General features: G+C 52.5%; 2 protein-coding genes and 1 long non-coding RNA gene across 13 annotated transcripts in view; 2 read left to right on the forward strand and 1 right to left on the reverse strand.

The window, feature by feature from the left end:
* Positions 1 to 18,089, reverse strand: part of SMYD4 (SET and MYND domain containing 4) — a 70,857-nt gene that overhangs the window by 4,081 nt on the left and 48,687 nt on the right. For 4 of the 7 annotated variants that reach the window (XR_014821539.1, XR_014821538.1, XR_014821535.1 and 1 more), the window contains exon 11: positions 1,614 to 1,724. Coding sequence is in view for 1 of the 7 variants with exons in the window: in XM_021067577.2 (XP_020923236.1) it covers positions 1,721 to 1,724 (4 nt within the window). In the remaining 6 variants the exon portion in view is untranslated. Of the gene's footprint in view, positions 1 to 198; positions 374 to 522; positions 1,077 to 1,424; positions 1,725 to 18,089 lie in introns of those variants that run through there. The other 3 variants (XR_014821536.1, XM_021067577.2, XR_014821542.1) reach the window with 2 other exon arrangements.
* On the forward strand, positions 112 to 5,685 carry LOC146398308 (uncharacterized). Of its 4 annotated transcripts, XR_014821648.1 has the most exons (5): positions 112 to 170; positions 1,024 to 1,114; positions 1,579 to 1,893; positions 5,234 to 5,387; positions 5,528 to 5,685. It is a non-coding gene; the product is annotated as an uncharacterized LOC146398308 (long non-coding RNA). The 4 variants fall into 4 exon arrangements; XR_014821647.1 differs by lacking the exons at positions 5,234 to 5,387; positions 5,528 to 5,685 and adding an exon at positions 2,308 to 3,116 and having other exon boundaries at positions 1,579 to 1,938; XR_014821646.1 differs by lacking the exons at positions 112 to 170; positions 5,234 to 5,387; positions 5,528 to 5,685 and adding an exon at positions 3,206 to 3,733 and having other exon boundaries at positions 775 to 1,114; positions 1,579 to 2,231.
* SERPINF1 (serpin family F member 1) lies at positions 6,396 to 16,769 on the forward strand. 2 transcript variants are annotated; one of them, XM_021066265.2, is made up of 8 exons: positions 6,396 to 6,895; positions 10,062 to 10,147; positions 11,433 to 11,631; positions 12,126 to 12,281; positions 12,656 to 12,859; positions 13,989 to 14,131; positions 15,714 to 15,924; positions 16,393 to 16,769. In XM_021066265.2, exons 2-8 carry the CDS (start codon positions 10,070 to 10,072, stop codon positions 16,641 to 16,643), a joined length of 1,242 nt encoding a protein of 413 aa, XP_020921924.1. In that variant the 5' UTR covers positions 6,396 to 6,895; positions 10,062 to 10,069; the 3' UTR covers positions 16,644 to 16,769.

Consider the following 18,089-nt stretch of genomic DNA (forward strand, 5'->3'; position numbering starts at 1 on the left):
AACTGGGGACACAGGGCTGGGGGCAGCATGGGTGTGTCCCTGTGGGCGGGCCCTTGTCTGTGAGCACAGGGCGCCCGTGCAGCGGCAGACACCCGCGCCCCGGGGTGCAATGATTAAGAGCGTGTGCCTGGGATGGGATCGCGCTTCTTACAAACCAGCAGTGTGGGGAGGTGAGAAATATGTCCACAAGTGCAGTACCTGGTGTGTCAGGGGGTAATGAGGGCCCTGGTGATGGAGGGCTCCCTGGAGGTGACGCTGGAACAGAGACTAGAAGGAAGTGAGGGCGGCACCATGAGGACATCTTGGGAGGGGCTCCTGAGCAGAGGAGCCGGAGCTGCTGGCAAAGTTCAGGATGAGCAGGAGATCCGAGGGGCTGGAGGCGGGGGAGGGGCAGGAAGGAGTCAGAGGAACTGAAGCCAGACCACCAAGGCCTTTAGGGTCACGGCGGAGACTGACATTATCTTAGGAGAGGTAAGAGCTCACTGGAAAGCTAAATCAGCAAGCCCCGCAGCTTAATTTTACCTCCTGAGTTTTCCTCAGCTCTCTCCTCCTCTCCATTTGGGCCCCAGCAGTTTGGATCTAGTCTTCGTTCCCCAGGATCACTGCTGTCACCTCCCAGGCTCTCCCTGCTGCTGGTCTGGCTGCCTTAACTGCATCCTCTGCCCTGTAAATACTTATCAAGGGCCTCCTGGGTGCCAGGAACGCCCCAGGCTCTGAGGCGGCAGCAACGAGCAAGCCGACTAGATCCTACCCCCAGGGCCTCCATCTGGCGGCAGAGCGGTCTACAGGATAGGCAGGGTAACAATGGGGTTGATGTACAGTGTGCCAAGGACACGAGTCCTCACTGTACCTAAGCGTGACGAATTTTTTTTCGTGAACCAAGAAGCCCCGTGCAACCAGCACCCAGATCATGAGGCAGTACTCACTCCCCCGACTTCCGGTAACAGGCTAGTTTTTCCCAGCTTTGACCTTTAACTAAAGGAGTCAGCCCGTGCTCTCCTGTGCCTGGCTTCTTTGATGCAGCCTCCTGTGTGAGGGATTCATCTGTGTCGCCGGGGATGGCAATTATTCACTCCCTGTGGAAGGCTTTAATTGAGAGGCGCCACGGTCTGAGGTAAGCCCTGAAGGCTCATGTGGCTGCTTGTGTGGAGGACAGGCTTAGAGGGACAAACGCGGGAAGAGGGAGGATGGTTGGTTAGCAGGCAAGAGACGTAGGTGGCCTGGCCCAGGATGCGGGCGGTACAGATGGAGGGAAGTGGGCCAATTTCAGGAGTATCTGGGAGGCGGGCGTTACGGAATGGGCGCTTAGATGGCATGGGAGGTGAGGGGACACTCGAGGGTGCTGGGGTTCTCCATTCAAACCCCTGCGTCTCTGTCTTGAGAAAATGGGTTCTACTGAGATGGGAAGCCATGTGAGAGACAGATTTTAGGATTGATTGGAGAGATTTCCATTTTGAACATGTTATGACCGAAATGCCACACTAACATAGGGTGACCATATGTCCCAGTCCTCCCGGGACAGTTTGAGTTATGTCTGTGGTTCCAGCGTAATTCACAGCACCCACTTTTGTGCTTTAGAAGCGTTGGGATGATAAGTTCTATGCTCCTCTTACCTGCTGGGGCGTCCTTGCGACCGTGTCACATTTGCTGTCTTGGTCAAGACTGGAAGCGTACATTTGGGAGCACACAGATGCATTTAAAGTCGCGGAACTGTCGGAAATCACCTAAGAGGAGATGAAGAAGGAAACAGAATAAAAGGAGTTCTAGGATCAAGCCAGCAAGGAAGATGGAAACGATGCATCTTGTGAGGTGGGAGAAAAATGGGAAGGTGTGGCACGTCGGGGTTTCAAGGAGGAGGAACAGTTTGGCAGAGATGTCCATTTGGCCGTCAAGGTAGAGGTCACCTGGGAACTTGGCCACAGCAGTTTCTAAGGAGAGGTGGGCACAGGAGCAAGTTTGAGGTCGAGGTGGGAAAGGCACTAAGACAATGCAGATGCAAGAGTTAACAGCTCTTGCCCACATGGAGCCAAGTCCTTGAAGGGCACTTGTGGGGAGTGGGACACACCACTTTCACACTAATTGGAGGAAAGAGAAACCTTCTTTAAGTTACTATAAAATAATTAGGACATACAAAAAGGTATCATAAATCACACTGTCCAGCTTAAAAAATACTCAGTATAGGAGTTCCTGTCGTGGCGCAGTGGTTAACAAATCTGACTAGGAACCATGAGGTTGCGGGTTCGATCCCTGGCCTTGCTCAGTGGGTTAAGGATCCAGTGTTGTCGTGAGCTGTGGTGTAGGTTGCAGACTCGGCTTGGATCCCGCGTTGCTGTGGCTGTGGTGTAGGCTGGTGGCTACAGCTCCAATTAGGCCCCTAGCCTGGGAACCTCCATATGCTGCCGGAGTGGCCCTAGAAAAAGGCAAAAAGACAAAAAAAACCCAAAACAATATAGTGACAGTCCTGCATTCCCTTTCCCTGCCCCCTAAAACTATCATCCTGCATTAGTTTTTTTTTTTTTTTATGATTTTCATGCATTTTGGGGGGGGTATGCAGAAGCTCCCTGGTCAGGGATTGAACTTGCACCACAGCAACAACCTGAGCCACAGCAGTGACAACACAGATCCTTAACCTGATGCACTACCAGGGAACTCCTTCATGCATTTCTTTTACCATATGAGTTTGTATCCCTGAGTAGTATATGGTATCATTCTCTGTGTGTGTGTGTGTGTGTGTGTTTTGGCTTGCCCACAGCATGTGGAAGTTCCCCAGCCAGGGACTGAACTAGTGCCACATCATTCTGCGGGGCATAAGCCTTCCATAAATGTGTCATCCTGCAACTTGTATCATTCCACATTGTGAGAGGAATCTGTGGTGGTGTAAGTGGTTTCCCTTCAGCATTTCTCACGGATGCAGGCTTTGCTTTTTCATCCTTTATCTAGACTCCTGTTGATGGACATGCAGTGTTCTTTTTTTTCCCACTACACAGTGCTGCTGTAACATTCTTTTTAGTTTTTATTTTTATTTATTTTTTGATTTTTAGGGCTGCACCTGTGGCATATGAAGTTTCCCAGGCTAGGGGATCGAATCAGAGCTACAGCTGCTGGCCTACACCACAGCCATAGCAACGCCCAATCTGAGCCGATTCTGCAACTTATTCCACAGCTCATGGCAACACTGGATCCTTAACCCACTGAGCAAGGCCAGGGATTGAACCTGCATCTTGGTGGATACCAGTTGGGTGCATTTCCTCTGAGCCACACTGGGAACTCCTGTTAACATTCTTGTTACATCCTTGTGCACATATGCAGAGTTTTTTCAGTTCACACACTTAAAAGTGGAATTGCTGAGCTGTGGGTTTGGGTTTTGCCACTTTCACTGCCAGGGCCACCACATACCATTATACACAATTTTGCCTTTTGTTGCCAGATGGTTCTTCAAAGGGGTTGTATCAATTTATGTTCTCAGCAGCGGGAGGGGAGGCCTAAGAGATCCTGGTTGTCCACCCGTTCACCAACACTTGGTATTATCAGATGTTTCGATTTTGCCCATCAGATGAGTGCGAATTAAATTATGGTTTTAATTTGCATTCCCCTGATTACCAGTGAAAAACATCTTTTCTTAAGTTTATTGGCCACTCAGGAGTCTTCATCTGTGACTTACCTGGGCCTATTTTTCTGTTGAATTTTTTTATTTATTTTTTATTGATTTGTAGGTCTTTCTATATTACAGCTAGTAATCTTTTTTGTCAGTTATCTGTGTTACAAATATTTTCTCTTAGTGTGACGCTTGTCTCAATTTTGTTTTTATGGTATCTGTTCATGAAAACAAGTTTTTAATTTTAGTGCCAAATGTATTGACGTTTTATAATTTGTGCTTCTTTTGGGATCTTGTCTAAAAAAAATAATCTCTCCTATTCAGAGATCACAGAGGAATCCATCTATACATTTTTCTAAAAACAATTTTTCTTGTGGGATATATATGTTTGTGTTTGCTTTTTATGCCATTACGATTATCTCTGAAAAGATACATCTGGAAAAGATTAACATCGGCTGTCTCCAGGGGCTGTGAGCAGGCGATTGGAGATCAGAGCAAGGAAGACTTTCACTGTGTATCTTTAGTTGCTTTTGAACTTTGGACCATGGGAACAAAATAGCTATTCAAAAATAAGTGAAGAGGAAGCTGCTGCTGTGGCACAGCAGAAACGAATCCGACTAGGATCCATGAGGATTTGGGTTCGATTCCTGGCCCCGCTCAGTGGGTTAAGGATCTGGCATTGCTGTGAGCTGTGGTGTAGGTCACAGATGTGGCTCAGATTTGGCGTTGCTGTGGCTGTGGCTGTGGCCAGCAGCCACAGCTCTGATTTGACCCCTAGCCTGGAAACTTTCATATGCCACAGGTGAGGCCCTAAAAAAAAAAAAAAAAGACAGCTTAGATTCATATATTCCAGCTGTGCTGCCATGATATCGTATAGAGAAGTGCTGGCCAATAGAAACGATGCAAACTGCATATGTAATTTTTTTTTTTTTTTTTGTCTTTTGCTATTTCTTTGGGCCGCTCCCTCGGCATATGGAGGTTCCCAGGCTAGGGGTCGAATCGGAGCTGTAGCCACCGGCCTACGCCAGAGCCACAGCAACGCTGGATCCGAGCCGCGTCTGCAACCTACACCACAGCTCACGGCAACGCCGGATCATTAACCCACTGAGCAAGGGCAGGGACCGAACCCGCAACCTCATGGTTCCTAGTCGGATTCGTTAACCACTGCGCCACGACGGGAACTCCTGCATATGTAATTTAAGATTGTCTAGCAGCCACATTAAAAGAGAAACAGGTAAAATTAATTATTATTAGTAGTATTATTTTGCCTTTTAGGGCCACGTGTGTGGCATATGGAGGATCCCGGGCTAGGGGTCAAATCGGGGCTACAGCTGCCGGCCACAGTCACAGCCACAGCCACAGCCACGCCAGATCCGAGCCATGTCTGCAACCTACACCACAGCTCATGGCAACGCCAGATCCTTAACCCATTGAGCGAGGCCAGGGATCAAACCTGCAACCTCATGGTTCCTAATCGGATTTGTTTCCCCTGCGCCACGAAGGGAACTCTGGTAAAATTAATTTTAATAATAGATATATGTAGCCCAATATATATAATCAGAGTCAAAATTATTGAGATAGTTTACATTATTTTTCATACTAAATATTCAAAATCTGGTGTGTGTTTCATATTTACAGCAGATCACAACTTTGGCCACATTTCAAGTGCTCTGTGGCCGCATGCGGCTGGTGGCTATTGTACTGGATGGCGTGGCTGTAGAGAAAGCAATCTCAGAAGGTGCCGTGTTATGCTGGAAGGATCTGCTCTGGTTTCAGCCTCTGTTATTAGCCAGTGAGCTTCTGGAGGGGGGACTCTGAGTCTTAATCATCTATGGACTCCTTCTCCATGTACCTAGTGGGTGATCTGAGTGGGGTCCTCAATTTTTGGTTGAAGGCATTGAACTCGATTGATACACTCTTCCTCCTGTAAAGCTGAACCTGGCTCACCGGAACGTTCTACCCAAGGGCCCTAGCTCTGCACCCTGGAGCCTCACATGACATCCCTCCTTCTCTGAATGACCTCTGGGCTTCTGACCAGGACTCACATGTGCCTAGAAAAGGTTCTAGTACATTCTCCAATTATCTCCCATGTCAGTGTTTTGGCCTCATGACTGCACTGTAAGTTCTTAAACGCCACCAGGTGAGCAGGGCCCGGGTGTGCCCCTCCCAGGTGACCTCTGCGGTGCCGAGGTCAGTGCCGGGCACACGCTTGGCCTCCTCTCAAGGCGCATGCATACGGTACAGCTCCTTGCTTCCTTCCTCTGGTCAGTCACTTTCCCCCCCCCCCGCCCTTTCTGATCTTCAGAAGTCAGAGCATTTCAGGGCTGAAGAAGCACACAGACATCCTAGTTCCACCCCTCATTTTTCAGCCCAAGAAAGGGAGGAGCCATGAGTGATGTCTTGTCCCCATCCCCAGGAATGGTGCCAAGGACCGGGAAAAACTCAAGAGCCCCAGTTCTGGGCCAGCCTCTTCTCTGCTCCAGCCTCCTCCTGGGCCTCCCCCTGTCAGACTCTTCCTTGGTCCCCGCTCCCAACCAGGCTGGCCAGGCTGCCCGCTCCGGTGGGAAGGCCAGGCCCCAAAGCTCGGTCTGGTGGAGCAGCTGGGTGTGTGTGGGGGGCTGTCTGGGGAGCTGTGCTGGAAGGGCAGTAGCGGGTTAAAGTTAACATGGGACCATGATGCAATCACAGACTCCAAATTGAGTGCAGGTCGCTTTAAGAAAGGAGTAGCTGTAATCTGAAGCCTGCTGGACGCTGGATTAGGAGGCAGCAGAAAAAGCCCTGGTGCTCGCAGGAGCCCCTCAGTGCACGGACCTAGGCTGGGCGTGGAGCTGCAGCGCACCCACAGGTAAAGCAGCTCCCTGCCTGCTCTGTGTGTCATGGCAAGACGGGAGGCTCCCCTGGGCTGGTGGAACGGGGGTGAGGCAGGGGTGCTCCAGGGAACAGAAAAGAGGGGTGCAAGGGAAGGGAGGTGGGGAGACAGTGGTTCTTGCAGTTTATGATCCATGGTGAGTAGGTGAGGGCAGAGGGAGTTGGGGGCCAGAAGGCCTGAACCCCACTGCACCACTAGGAGAAGAGGCTGGAAAGACTCTTGAATGAAGCAGGTGGGAAACAGCGGAGAGGGGCGGTGGTGGGGAAGAAGCAGAGAGCGTGGCTGCTGGTCCGGTCTGAGCAGCACCTCAGGGGGGCTCTGGGCGCCCTGAGGGGAGGAGGCTGTAGGAAGCTGGGGCTGCCAGGGAGGGAGCTCAGCTTGGGCTCAGCTCTCTGCTGCCTTTTCAGAATCAACTGGTGCTGATTTCAAAGGTAACTTCCTGTGGCCTGTGGGGAGCCCTCCCGGAAGGCTGGGGTGGAGGACAGCTGGGTCCTTCTAGCCAGTGCCCACCCTCTCTCTCTGGCCAAATTAGCTGCCAGTAAACGCTGGGAGACCAATGGGGTTTTGGCCTTGTGCAAACAATGACCGCTATTTAGCCCAGCTAGTGTATGGGATTTGGGGGCTCAGCTGCCAGTGCTGGAGAGGATGGCTGCCCGCACCCTTGGTGTCCCCTGGGGCAAGCCAGCAAACCACAGCAAGGAGTGGGACTGGGCCAAAGAAAAGCTTCAGGCTTCCCAGAAACCCCATCATTGTCTGGTCCATGCTGGTCCACCAGGAGCTCAGGCCCTAGGCCGGTGCGGGGCAGGGTGGGAGAAGAGAAGTGGGCCAGGGAATTCGGCTCCGAAGGCTGGTCCTTCTGGGGTGTAGGGAGGTGAACCTCGCCCACGCCCTGGCCTGACTCATTTAGGGTCCAAGGCTTCAGGAAAACAGTTGCCTGGGGACTGGCGGAGTCCTGACAGTGTGGGCCTAGAGGGGACCCCTCAGAATTCCTCCCAGAGCCAGGGGAGAGGGCAGCGCCTTTCCCGGCACTGCCCATGAGGTCCACTGCCATGTGGCTTGAAGGCTGTGTGGTTCTGGGAGGAGGGGGAGGGATGGTGTTTGTCTCACAACCGGGTTTAATCTGAAACACATGTACTGGCTCAAGTTTATCCTCCGGCTTGAGGGCAAGATCACAAAATCCCAGTTCCTGTGTCTTCTGATTCAGGCCATGTGGCAGAGAGGCGGCCCTGAGCTTGAACCAACGGGGAGGATATCTCCCTCCTCTCCGTGCCCTCCCCCACCTGGCAGGACAGGAGTCTGGCTCAGACACTGCCCTTTGGACAGGATGGCATTGCCCTGGCATCCCTGTGCCCTGGCTAGGTGATGGCTGCCTGGACCGGCCCATGGAACAGTCACCTTGGACAGGGCACTCAGTGTGCTCAGAGTGCCCCCCGCCCCAGACCCTCACTCTCCCCCGTCACTGCCCTTGCAGGGGGCTTTGCATTAGCTCTCCACTTCCCTCATCCCCGGACTGGAGATGGAGGATTCAGAGAAATGCCATTTAATACCAGGAATGCGGAGGCTGGTTCTGGGCCAGCGGAGGACCCATGTGCCTTTTCCCGCCAGGGTCCCTCATCTCACCTTCAATTCTCAGCCCACCTACATAGTGACAGCAATCACATGACCTGAGGTTTGGGCTCAGACTCTGCAGGGACTCACACAGGGAAGGTCCCACCTTCACCTGCATTTGAACTTGGTTTCCTTAAACCCTGTGCCAGGATGCCAACTCCCCACATCCTCCCTCCCACCTCAATGCCCTACCCCGGCCTGAGGGACTGGAGCCAAGAGCTTTTCCTCTAGCCTCGCCGCCCATGCCTCTCGCTGAATTTCCAGTCTCCACGAAACCAGACTGCCGAGGCTCCCGCCAGCTCTGGGCGGGGCTGGCCAGGGAGAGAGAGAGCAGCTGTGAGCCTGGAGGGCCTTAAGGTCTCTATCCTACACTGCAGAAAGCTTTCCCTCTTTCTCCGTGGCCGCACGGAAGAGCAGCTGGCTGAGAACAGGGGGGTGGGTGGAACTCCCTGGGAGACAGGAACTTAGACAGAAAGCTGGGCTGGTGCCTACTGGCCGTCCAGCCTTAAGCGAGCAAACTCAGAGCAAACTTCTGTTGCCGTTCATGCTCTACAATGTTGTCCAGTGGATTATCAGACCGAATTTTAAGGACTTGGGCCAAAAATCACATACTGTACTCTTAACTCTCCTATTTGCTCTGAGAAGTCAGAAAAGATGGGGTGTGTGTGTGTGTGTGTGTACGGGTATGTGAAAGGATAATGAAAGAGCTTGAGACCCTTGGCCTGGTGTTTGGGTGTGTGCACGTGTGTATGTGTGCTGCAGGGGAGCTGAGTGGCAGTGAAGACAGATTATAAGTTCTCGACTTGGCAATATGGACGGAGAGAGGACAAGGACGAGCCAGAAGTCCTGTTTGCTGCCACTTTGTCCCACTCTCTAACCAGAAGGCCTCTCAGAAGGTCTTATCTGTGAAGCCCCAGCTGCCTTCATCCTTTCCCACCCTGACATCCTGACCCCAGGGGGTGAGCTCATAGAGACAATGACTGCAAGAAGGCGAGGGAGGGGGGACCCTGGACCCCAAGTTCCCTTCCCCCCCTTATGGTCCAGGGGTCAGAAGAGGCCACTGCTTGGGAGATGAAGGGACCTGGGTGGTCTTACTAAGAAGTGGGACTATTTAACCCAAAGGAAAGAATTCTTTGGAGCGTAAGAGCTATTTCCATGCGGACATCAGGAAGGGGACCTGGCTTCCCAGGGTAGAAGGGGGGCCCTGGGATTCCAGGAGTAACATTTTGGCTCAGGGATCACCGGAGAGCTTACTCTGGCACCGCCAAGTGCGATTAAGGCATCATCTAATTTAACCCTCATTACAGTAGATAAGAACTATTTGATTTCCATTTTACAGGAGATGACATTTTGATTTAGAGCTATCAAGACAGAGAATTGAGATTTTAGTCCAGGCTGACTGACCCTTGACCCAGCACTTCTAGCTGTGTAAGAGCGTTTGACACAGAACTGCCGAGAAGGGACGAGTCCCTGATGAGGCCATAGGTTCCAGGGCAGGGGAACTCAAGGAGAGAGTCTGAGAACATTGTGGGCTGCAGGGGCTGGACCTCCATTCTCTGTATTCTGTGATTCTACATCTGAGTAGGTTCTGACCTTGTGCTGTTACTAGACACTGCCCCCAATCCTGCATGAAGAGCTGGTCAGGTGCCCGCATCTGCGTGTGCATCTGTGCTGGACCATGCCCACATGGAGGAGCCTGCTGCTGGGTCTTCACGGGCCTGGGGTGTTAGGCTCAAAGGTAGGCCTCCTGGCCCAGACAATGGACGAAAGCAGGAGCTCACGGTAGGGCTGTGGACTGTGAGGCAGGGCTTGGGGTGGGGAGGAGGTGAGAGGGAGGGACCGGCGAGCTGAGAGTCCACTTCCAGCCTGGGGAGGCTGGAGGAAGGTGCCTCGTCCTGCCAAGGCCCTGCTCCCTGTCCAGGGTGGCCGGCAGGTGGTGCAGGGTTGGTGAGTGAGGGAAGCAGCCTGCTTTCTCATGCTTTCTTGCAGGCCCCGGGATGCAGGCCCTCGTGCTACTCCTCTGGACTGGAGCCCTCCTCGGGTCTGGCAGCTGCCAGAACGCTGGCCCGGAGGAGGTCAGTGGTGGGGGGGTGGGAGGGTGGGGGTGAGCGTGGAAGCTCAGCAGCCCCTCCTCAGCAGGCAGCATGGGAGACAGGACAGCACCCAAGGTGCAGATGGGGCGTCGTTTGTTTTTCCATTAGCAAAACAGAAAGTGTCTCACCCCACCTTTCAGAGCACAGAGTGGGAATGAAAATAAGCCCCAAGGAGGGGAAAGGCAAAAGTGCTCTAACAAGCCCAGGGCTGCCCCTCCAGTGAAGATCGCTTCTCACTACCATGCATTACTTGTGGGTCTCACTGGGGGGGGGGGGGTAGCTATTTGTCCCCCTCCTGGCCAGGGTGCAGCAGAGATGTAAGAGGGTGGAAAGGCCTCTTTCCTGTCCAGAGAGGGCAGTCGGGTTGCAAAGGCAGATGTTGAGACACCTAGGCGATGTGACAGTGTATGTGTGTGTCGGGGGGGTGACTGTCACATGAGGGGCCGGGGCAGGTGGGGTACGCTGGCTGGAGCTCTGGACTTTGAGTTCTGAGTTTGAATTCTGGCTCAGTCTCTCACTAGCTTTGTTACTGCAGACAAGTCACTGTTACCCGAATCTGTTTTCTTATCTATAAAATGGGATTAAAAATAACTATCCTTATAGGACCACTGTGGACAGTGACTTATAGCTTATGTACTGAACATGGACTCTGTAGGTGCTGGGGATGAGTGGAAATAGAAAAGACTCAGATCTGGCCTTCAAGGAACTCAGTCTTTTGATATATTAGTCTTTTGGGGTATTAACCACATTACCTAGTATGAAATGAAGTAACTCCAACGAAAAGAACTAGCCCAGAGCCTACACATGGCAGGTAGTTAATACGTGAGAGGTAGTTGACTCTGAAAAAATGGTCAGAAAAGCAAAAGTGCCTTCAGATTAGGGCCAATGGGGAAAGTCTATGGTGGAGGAAGTGGTATCTGATCAGAGCCGTGAAAGACCAGGAGGGTTTGACAGGAGGGTTCATGGAGCAATAAAGGAGGAGAGCGGACGGACAGGCTGTTTTGTCTGAGAACACAGTTTCTTGGGCAGGAAGACACTTTTATTTTATTTTTTTTTAATGTGTCACAGGCCTGAGGCTTGCAGGTCACTGGTGTTGAAGGCTGCTCAGCTAGTCTTCCTGGGCTGCCTCTCCCCAGCAGCCCTATGTCAGCAGGAAGCACAGACTTGTGAGGCTAAACATAGCATCCTCAGGCAGGACGGCCCTCGGGGCCCGGAAGAAGAGTCCCACACACAGCGATGAGACACTGGTCCTTGTACCCAAACGCAGGGCTCCCCGGCCCCTGACACGGTGGGGGCGCCAGTGGAGGAGGAGGATCCCTTCTTCAAGGTCCCTGTGAACAAGCTGGCGGCGGCCGTCTCCAACTTTGGTTACGACCTGTACCGAGTGAGATCCAGCGAGAGCCCCACCGCCAACGTGCTCCTGTCTCCCCTCAGCGTGGCCACGGCGCTCTCTGCCCTGTCTCTGGGTGAGTTCCCCGATGCAGAAAGCCCTGGGTCCTAGCCTTCTGGCCTCTGCACCTCTCTGCCTCTAAGCCCTGGAGGGTGAGGAGGGGCTGGCCCCGGGTGGCTGCTTGTTGACATTCCTTAAAGGAGCCTCTACTACGAGCCTCGAGGTGCGGGTGGCTTCTGGGATATAAGGGCCCACAAGCAGGCATGGTCTCCGCCCTCCTCGGGTCGCCCAGGGGAAACTGCAGGATGGTCTGAGAAGTGCTGTGGCGGGAGAAGCACGGGGACTTGTACCTGTCACTCCCTCCCGTGTGGCTCGCTCAGCCAGATGCCCTGAGCCTCCTGCAGGGAAATCTATTTTTCTTCCATTGCCTCAGATTCCTTCCCATCTAGAAGGTCTCCAGTACCAGCAGACACAAGGACAGGGTACAGTGTCCCTGCCCCACGTTGGGCCTGGCCTGATCTGGGCCCCGGCGGGCGGTTCTGTAGGCTCATATGCTCGTCCCTCTGGCAGGAGCCGAACAGCGGACAGAATCCAGCCTCCACCGGGCTCTCTACTATGACCTGATCAGCAACCCGGACCTCCACGGCACCTACAAGGAGCTCCTTGCTGCCGTCACTGCCCCCCAGAAGAACCTCAAGAGTGCTTCCCGGATCATCTTTGAGAAGAGTGAGCCGCCCTGCTGGCCCAGGCTGCCTGAGGCTGCCTGTGGCTCAGGGCTGCACGCAGGGGTTTTCTTTTAAACACCACGGCACGTCTGCCCGGGCCGGGCCTGGCGCTGGTGGCAGGAAGGCGCCTGTAGGCCCAAAGTGCATCGGAAAGAGGAAGTGGGCTGAGGGAGCCAGTGGGAGGGCCGGGGGAGGGCAGTAACGTGAGGAGAAACAGCAATGAGTGAAATCTGCCGTCCCCCATCCGGTGCCCAGGGAGGCTGGCAGGGCATCCCAGCGTGTCCCGGGAAGATGCCAGGCAGGAAGCTGGGGCCTGCTGAGGGTCAGCCCGAACCTAAGCCCACAGGCGCTAACCTCTGCTTGATCTCTTTCCAGAGCTGCGGATAAAAGCCAGCTTTGTTGCACCCCTGGAAAAGTCATACGGGACCAGGCCCAGAATTCTGACCGGCAACTCCCGCTTGGACCTTCAGGAGGTTAACAACTGGGTGCAGGCTCAGACGAAAGGGAAAGTCGCCAGGTCCACGCGGGAACTGCCCGGCGAAATCAGCATCCTCCTTCTTGGTGTGGCTTACTTCAAGGGTGAGGGCTTCACTTCGCTTTTGGCCCAGCGTGGCCGGTGGGTGTCTGATGGGGCCAGGCAAGAGGGCCAGTCAAGGAAGGCAGGGGAGGACCCAGGAGGGGCTCCTGCCTGAGTGAGGGCTGCCTGCTTGTCCTCGAACCCAAGCAAACACTGGGTGAGCGCCTGCAAAGGGAGAGACTGTGGCCCAAGACTGGCAGTGGGGAGGGCACTCCCGCTCTAGTGTCTGTGCGGGCTGGCTACTGGTAGGGAGGAGTCTGGCTGGAGTCAGACAAGGGTCCAGGCCCGGCTCTGCCTGCACTGGCTGGAGAGTCCTGCGCAAGTGTCACAGCCTTCCTGGGCCTGTTTTCTCGTCTCTAATGCGGGGACAACACGCTGGCTTCAGGGGCATCTTTCCGTGTTTCTCCTGTCTTCACATGGACCCTGACGCTGTGTCTAGGACAGGGCAGGCATGCGAGAAACCGCTCTTCGTTCTCGAGCAGCATACTCCTCGGCTAGTCTCTGGGCCCCCTGCGAGGCCGGCCCTATTCAGACAGGCCTGGTGTGGGATTCTGGGCAACCTCCCCTTAAAATGGTTTATAACCATCAGGCAGTGCTGAGAATGGACCCCTAAACTCCTAGAGAAAAGCTCCCCCTGAACCACTGATCTCCAGGAAGTGAAAGAAGCTGTTACCAACCAGAGTCAAAGGCCACATTAAATTGTCAGCTGGCCATGTGAGCGCTGGCAAGTCACTTTTCCTCTCTGGGCTTCCGTGCTTTTCCAGCGGTGAGAGCCTGATGACGCGACATGGAGGGCCCTTCCAGCTCTGGCCTCCCTGCGGTCTGTCTCCGGACACGTCCGTGCAGAAGCAGACGCCAGTTTTCCCTTCTCCCAGGCTAGCCCAGGCCCTGGATAAACTCGGCAGTCAAATCAATAACATCAAGCTGTTTCCTTCTGAGTTTCCTTCTGCTTCCAACCCTAGAAATAGTGTGGTCCTGACTGCACACTGAGCTACCCCTATTCCCCGGGGTGTGAGGGCCTCTATGGTTCTTTCAGCCAGGGAATTGTCAACAGCATGCTTTGGCCTCAGGGCGGTTCCAATGGCTTTCTGGTCTCCCGGGGCTCAGGGCACTCCACTTGTTTCATTCCAGGGCAGTGGGTAACCAAGTTTGACTCCAGGAAGACGTCGCTGGAGGATTTCCACTTGGATGAGGAGAGAACCGTGAAGGTGCCCATGATGTCAGACCCTAAGGCCGTTTTACGCTACGGCTTGGATTCTGATCTCAACTGCAAGGTCTGTGGGGGCAGCGTGAGTGGTGGGTGGGGGGACAGGCAGGACAGTGCAGTGGAAATGGAATGACCTGTGAGATCGGACAGGCTTCTACATTTTGCCCGCTGTGTGACTTTCATCGAGTTAATAGCATCTCTGAGCCTTTCTTCTCCTTTTTGGCCACCCTGTGGCATATGAAGTTCCCGGGCCAGGGGTCAGATCCGAGCTGTAGTGGCGACCTAGGCCTCAGCTATGGCGATGCTGGATCCTTAGCCCAATGTGCCAGGCTAGGGAATGAACCTGTCCTAGCTCTCCCAAGACACCACTGAGCCTGTTGTGCCACAGTGGGAATGCCTCTGAGCCTTTCTTCTTAAAATGAAAGGGTATAGCTATTGAAACTTACATTCTCACTCAGGGTTTGTTGTAAGGGTTAATAAGGTAATGTGAAATGAGCCCCCAAGATTGAGCACTCAAATACCGCTGTTTTCTTGTCTTTTCTTTCCTTCTTTTTCTTTTTTTTGGGGGGGCAGGCGAGTGGATCTTGTATATTTAGAATTCAACACCAAAACAGTCACAGACGCCGTACTGTGGGCATTCTAAGTCTTTTACATAAACCTGACTTTTGAAAATTCTAAGTCAGTCATTATTTTTATTTATTTATTTATTTATTTACTTGTTTTTTGTCTTTTTAGGGCTGCACCCAGGGCATATGGAGGTTCCCAGGCTAGGGGTCTAATCGGAGCTGTAGCTGCCAGCCTACACCACAGCCACAGACACGCCAGATCTGAGCCGCATCTGCGACCTACACCACAGCTCACGGCAATGCTGGATCCTTAACCCACTGTGCGAGGCCAGGGATCGAACCCACAACCTCATGGTTCCTAGTCGGATTTGTTTCCGCTGTGCCACGACTGGAACTCCTATTACTTTTTTAAAAATGAGAGTTGCAACATTTATTTCAGATTCTTCCTTTTTTTTTTTTTTTAATTTTTTGCCACACCTGAGGCATGGGATCAAACCTGTGCCACATAGCAGCAACTGGAGCCACAGAGGTGCAAACACAGGCACCTTAACCCTCCAGGCCATCAGAGAACTCCCTAAGTCAGTCGTTCTTAGCCTGAAGCACTGGAGAGAAACGCCATGTTTCTGTAAATGATTCAGGGGCTGCTGGGACTCCGAAGCCATTTGTCCCATGGATTGAAGAACCTCTGCTCAAAGGACCATTGTATTGCTGCTTCTATGTTGCAGTGCCTAATGCCCCCATTTCTAGTCCAGGGCTCTGTACTTAAGAGATAATCAGTAACTGCTGGCAGACAAACTTTGGGAGAAAACAGACCTGGATTCAATTCTAGCTCTAGAACCACAGGAGAAAATTCTTTCCGCAGATACCCTCAGTTGGTATCAGGCTGATTTTGAAGAAACCTTAGTAGACATCTTGCTGCGGGAAAGCAATAGCTTAGAGGGACAAGTGTTGTTCGGATGAGGGGCTGGGAGGCGTGGCGGGGCCTGGTCACAGGAGAGGAGAAGGCGGCTCAGGGTGTGTGTCTATCCCTAGGCTCCTGGGCTCCAACGTACTAACCCATGTGCTTCCTTCCTGTGGCTGCAGATCGCCCAGCTGCCCTTGACCGGAAGCATGAGTATCATCTTCTTCCTGCCTCTGAAAGTGACCCAGAACCTGACCATGATAGAAGAGAGCCTCACCTCTGAGTTCATTCACGACATAGACCGAGAACTGAAGACGGTTCAAGCGGTCCTGACCGTCCCCAAGCTGAAACTGAGTTACGAAGGCGAACTCACGAAGTCTGTGCAGGAACTGAGTAAGTCTGCAAGTTCTCTTTGCTCTTGGGGTGGCTGGGGTGGTGGCTTTGGACCTTCGACCTTGCTGAGCAGAAGTCGAGGGCTCCATGGCCCTGTAGGAAGGCCAGGGATTCCTTAATTCTAACAGTGCTGGCGGGCAAGACTGAACTGCCTCCCTTATCACACTCATTCCTCAGCCCTGAGCACACTCCCTGTAACAGGAACTCAGAGCAGCAGCGCCTCTCAAGATAGGTCTCTTGACCTGATTTCTAATCTTAACCCCACCTGCCATGTGCTCTTGGGCAAGTCTCTTAACCCTTAACCAGCCCAGAGCTACATACCTCCCAGAAGGACAAAAGAAGTGTTCCCCTCCCAGCTTGCGTGCCTTCTTGAGAATCAGGATTTAAGGATCAGGACAGTATTCTTCCTTGGAGTGCTGACGAGGCCAGGTTTCTCTAACGGAAGGAAATCTCTCTCAATCTCTGCAGAGCTGCAATCCTTGTTTGATTCACCAGACTTTAGCAAGATCACGGGCAAACCTATCAAACTTACTCAAGTGGAACATCGCATTGGCTTTGAGTGGAACGAGGATGGGGGAAGCGCCACCTCCAGCCCAGGGCCCCGCCTCACCTTCCCCCTGGACTATCACCTTAACCAGCCTTTCATCTTTGTACTGAGGGACACAGACACAGGAGCCCTTCTCTTCATAGGCAAGATTCTGGACCCCAGGAGCACTTAATGCTCTAGTTTAATGTTCAAATATCCCAGAAGAAGAAAACTCTAGACAGATGGCAGATTATATATTACACGAAAGCTGCACATATGTTTCAATGTATACTTTGCAATAAAAGTGCTTTATCCTTAACTTTCATTACCCTGTTTCTCCTATTTTGAGATATGTTAAGTTTACTATGAGGCTAAATAACCCTTTAGGAATTTGGTCTATCTAAACCCTGCAGAAAGTTACCATGTGAGATAAGAATTTTAGTTATCTGCACTGCATAATATCAGGACTGATTCTCTGCTCTGTGGGTGTTTTCATATTAGGACCACTAATCCCCCTGGGAAGGGATTTCCTGTCCTCACAATCAGTGACACACGCTCCTAAATGCACTGGACTTTAGCTTTTAATGAAAAAGCACAGATATCCCTCAGTCAAGCTAGTGTCACCTGACAACACAGGAGAACATGTGGACAGATAAGGGAAGAAATCTGTAACTTTAGGAAATAATTCTTTGTTTTATAGATTTTTTTTTTTTTTTGGTGTTTTTTTAGGGCTGCACCTGCAGCATATGGAAGTTGCCAGGCTAGGGGTCGAATCAGAGCTACAGCCGCCGGCCTGCACCACAGCAACCCCAGGATCTGAGCCACATCTGTGACCTACACCACAGCCCATGGCAATGCCAGATCCTTAACCCACTGAGCGAGGCCAGGGAGCGAACCCAAGTCCTTGTGGATACTAATCAGGTTCGTTACTGCTGAGCCATGTAACGAACACCATAGGAACACAGACACAGGAGCCCTTAGGGCACCATAGGGCATTTAAAGAAAGCTCTCAAGTTCCCATAAAATGAGGACTGACACGTAAAATTAACTATAATCTTCTTAAGGATGTGGGGCTATTTTACAAAGAACAACGGAGCCTTTTTCAGGAACATAAAACACGCCAAGTGTTTGGAACAGGATAACTAAGGAACTGGCCATGGGACTGAATTCTTCTTCTTGACTTAGCTCTGCCAAAACATCTTGCTGGCCACTGCCCTTGCCACAGGGAGTTAGTAGAAAAGCATAAATGAGCTTCCGCCTGCCCTTCATTCAAATGTTTGAGTGCGAACCGTGTTCTAAACACGCAGCTTCCTGAAAGGCTACTGCCAGGCACCTTCCGGGCTGTTCGGTTCCTGATTGTCATGCCGCGGCAACCACCGGGCACTTCTTGGGCATGGCTAGGGTGGCGAGCTCTCAAAGCAGTGTGGATCCGATATTTTTCCCCACTACCTCATCTGAACGACTTGGGCCCCCGTGGTGAGAGGGCAACCAGGGTTCAGACCCAGAATCTCCCAGCTTTCTGACCGGGATGGGGTCTAGACTATGACTCTACTTCCAGGTAGACAACGGCTATCATTCCTACTTTTTGTCACTTAACATTGAAACCACAGCAACAATGCCCATACCCTCAGCATCTCCT

This window comes from Sus scrofa, chromosome 12 (genome assembly GCF_054392235.1).
Source record: "Sus scrofa isolate SSC_HxYL_T2T_F1_AM1 chromosome 12, Sscrofa_HxYL_maternal_Yorkshire_Landrace_v2.0, whole genome shotgun sequence".
In the NCBI taxonomy this organism is placed as follows: Eukaryota; Metazoa; Chordata; class Mammalia; order Artiodactyla; family Suidae; genus Sus; species Sus scrofa.